The following is a 3,743-nucleotide window of genomic DNA, read 5'->3' on the forward strand; positions in this document are numbered from 1 at the left end:
TCGTTACCATTTTCTTTGTCATTGCCGTCAACGTTGCCATCACCGTTACCATCGTCATTACCGTTGTCATAAACATTACCGCTGCCATTGACTGTTACCATTACTGTCATTGACATTACCGTTCCCATTACAATTACCGTTGCCGTTATAGTTGTCATTGCCATTAAAATTGTCATTGCCATTACAGTTGCCATTGTCATTGCCTATGCCTATGCCATTACATTTGCCATTGTCATTACACTTGCAGTTGCCATTACAATTGTCATAATCATTACCGTTGTCATATATTCTTTTTCATTTGAAGTTACGGTTACAATTGTCACTACCGTTGCCATCACAGTTGTCATTGCCATCACCGTTACCATTATGGCAGGGGTTACTAAACTGGATAAAGTAAGAAACGTGGAATTAGGGCAAAGCTATTAAGGGCAGTCAGGAGCATTTGTTTGAGTGGAAACTGAGAGAGCGTCTGGGCTTTGTCATGTCGCCATGGCTGTTCAGTGTGTACATGGACGGGGTGCTGCGGGACGTAAAGGCAAAGGCAATGGGCAGTGGACTGGAGATAGTTAAAGATAATTGAGAAAAGTAGGAGGTGAACCAGTTGTTGTTTGCTGACGACACTACGCTTGTAGCAGAGTCGGGGATGCAAAAACGAGATTGTATGAATGATTGTGCCGACAGTATTTGTATGGAGCAGAGACTTAGAATTTAAGACAGGCAGAGAGGAAAATATTAAATGCATATAAGATGAAATGTCTGAGAAGCATGGTAGGGATTACTAGGTTGAATAGAGTGAGAAACGAGGAGGTGAGGAGATCTGGAGTGGAAAAGAAAATAGCAGATATTGCTGTTGAAATACTATTGGGATGGTTTGGACACGTAGATAGATGAAAGAGGTGCGGGGAGTGAACTTGCGGGGGCGACCGAGGATGAAATAAACGGATGGGGGTGAAGGAGGCGTTGAGAAAGAGGGAAAGTCTGTTGAGATTGTGCCTAGGGCGCTGTATATGGCGGAGACTTGGAATTTAATAGAGACAGAGAGCTTTAATGTGTTTGGGATGAAGTGTCTGAAAAGTATGGTGGGAGTTAAAAGTCACTTTTTCTTGCTGCCTTGCTGTGAGGCCTGGACATTAATTGTTGACTTGAAGAGGCATCTCGATGCCTTTGGTACGGAGTGCTTTCGGAGATCCATAGGGTATGGCTGGCATGAATTTGTATCAAACTAGAGACAATATTGTGAGACTCCTTCGAGATCAGTTACCAGCAAGTCGTTCACGTCGGTTCCGACTGTATAGGCATGTGGCACATTTCCCGGATGTTGATTCCACTTAAAAACTTCCACTTCAAAGTGGAGGGTGGGTGCATTCTTGATTTACCACCAGGCTTTCAAGGGGGGGGGGGTACTTTATGGAACAGGTGTCACTAAATGCCCAGTTGTTATTAAGAATGCTGCTGTGTCACTAAATGCCCAGTTGTTATTAAGAATGCTGCTGTGTCACCACTTCGAGTCGAACCCGTTAACATCAACAGGGTAAATAAAAACCTCAGGTAATTATTGTTTATTATTTTCAATCAAAAGTACAAAATTATGACAATATGCAGATATATTTATAACAATTGGCATGTATATAAATATTATCCTTTTTGATAAAACGGAAATAAGATGGCATAATAATCTATATAAAGAAATTCATATCGAACTGTTGGACTAGCCAATCGACCTCAAATCTATCGCACTGCCACGTGCATTCCTGGTGTCGTCTTGCATATTTATGACACCACAAGTCGTCTCCATCGATGCCGGATGGGAAGTGATTTCGGGATCTCCTCCGGCTGCGTCGGACGATCTCCCTGGTGTCCTCGTCCGTGGCCTCGATCAGGAACTCGAGGATGAGTCCGTGTTTGTTGAAGCCCTCTCCCTTGTACCTGGGACAGTCTTCTCGGACTGTATGAAAGCGACCCTTGTTGGAGGCCCATGGATTGCAAGGATGGTCGTTGCTAAGTGGGAAGAGACGGGGCCCCTCGACGGTGGCCGTCGGGGCGTACTTGCTGAATAGTTTACCGTAATCAGTGTTGGTGAGGAGGACCCGGCAGAGAGTGACGGTTGGGTAGGAGATGTTCTCGATGTGGTAGACTTTTTTCCACCTGTCGAGGACCCAGTGGATGTCGAGTGAGAACTCGACGTTGCCATATTTGCTGTTGGCGTCGGGGTGCTCCTGGGGGCAGAACCAGAGGACCCGGAGTTTCTTACAGGGGTGGTCATCGGGAAGGCCATTCGGGTGGAAGGCGGAGAAGTCTGTGATGGGCCTGGGTTCCATTCTCCCGCACCGGTCGATGATGAAGGCCTCGTCCAGGTGGACCACCCGGGCGATGCGGCCGAAGGGGACGGACTTGATCGAATCCGAAATGGGTCGCCTCGGCCTCCACGACACCAACTTGCCGTTCTTGTGCTTCCTCAAAAGAACGTCCTCCGTCTCCTCCTCCACTGTTCTCTCCTCCTTCGGCTTCGACTTGTTGTCCTTGCCGGACGGGCGGCGGGGCCTGCAGCCTGACATCGTCTCGGAGATGGTGATACGACGGCTGTTATCTGCAATCACACAAGATAAACATATGTTTCAAAGGGCCACACGTTGCTAGAGAGGTTTAATCAGAGAACACCTACGTAGGGCACTCGGCTACAACTTTGCACTTATGATCATCAACTAACCTCTCGGGTTAACAACAAGATCAGACAGACGATCTTGATCAACAATGGTTTACACGAAGAGTTGAAAATATGTATTTAACAATGTGACACACATGCGCACAGATTGCAAGCAGGGAAGTATTTGAAGTCGTACTCTCCTCGGCTGCTGATTATATAGGTGTTAAACGTTTGCAGAGGCAAAACGATTCGGCTCTGGGAAAGTGTATGCGGGAACGACATCTGGACGTTTGACGAGGGGCGTGGTTTCGGCAAGGACGTTCGAGTGGGCGCGGAAAGTTTAAAACTGTCCTCTCAAAGGGGAATATATGCCCGAATAATCCATCAAGAAAGAGGTTATATTCATAAGTGTGTAACGTCATTGTCTGAGATGGCATGAGGGACATTTTGAAATTGAGAAATTAAAGATTAGGACAGACGATACAAGTGTTGTCGTCGTTTTCTAAACGAAAGGCGAAACAATCCTGTCGTTCGCTTGTTGCACTGAATGCTCCTCCCCTTTGATGACGTCATAGCTTGACGTTTAGTAAACGCCATCGATTTGTTTATATTCACAAGCGTGAAGTCATTATTTGAGATGGTATAAGAGATATTTGAAACTGAGAAGGTAAAGATTAAGACAGACGATACAAATCATTCGAGTTTGGTCGCGTCTAATAAACGTCAAGCTATGACGTCATCAAAGGGGAGGAGCATCGAGTTGCATGCACTCACAGCAACACGCGAACGACAGGATCCTCTCGCCTTTCTTTTAGAAAACAAAGACAAATCTTGTATCGTCTGTCTTAATCTTTACTCTCTTATATTCAAATGTCTCTCATGCCATCTCAAATAATGACTTTACACTTATGAATAAGCAAATCAATGGCATTTGGTCGTGTCCACTAAACGTCAAGCTATGACATCATCAACCTTTTACATTCTTTGAATTTAATTTAAGTTTTTGACAAATATATATCTAATCAGACTGCATATGTATATACAGTTTAATATAGATGGTACAATTTTTGTCGTCTTTTAAACGAAAGGCGAGACGATC

The 3,743-nt window shown here is 44.9% G+C and overlaps 1 protein-coding gene across 1 annotated transcript; it reads right to left on the minus strand.

Moving 5' to 3' along the window:
* Positions 1 to 1,547: 1,547 nt before the first annotated feature.
* LOC143032528 (uncharacterized) lies at positions 1,548 to 2,830 on the minus strand. Its single transcript, XM_076197394.1, has 2 exons — positions 2,708 to 2,830; positions 1,548 to 2,587 (listed from the first exon to the last, which is right to left on the minus strand). The coding sequence occupies exon 2, from the start codon at positions 2,553 to 2,555 to the stop codon at positions 1,677 to 1,679; it is 879 nt and encodes a 292-aa protein (XP_076053509.1). The 5' UTR covers positions 2,556 to 2,587; positions 2,708 to 2,830; the 3' UTR covers positions 1,548 to 1,676.
* Between the last annotated feature and the right edge of the window lie 913 nt (positions 2,831 to 3,743).

Source organism: Oratosquilla oratoria, chromosome 14 (assembly GCF_046742065.1).
Source record: "Oratosquilla oratoria isolate Oo_2021 chromosome 14, ASM4674206v1, whole genome shotgun sequence".
NCBI classification, from domain to species: Eukaryota; Metazoa; Arthropoda; class Malacostraca; order Stomatopoda; family Squillidae; genus Oratosquilla; species Oratosquilla oratoria.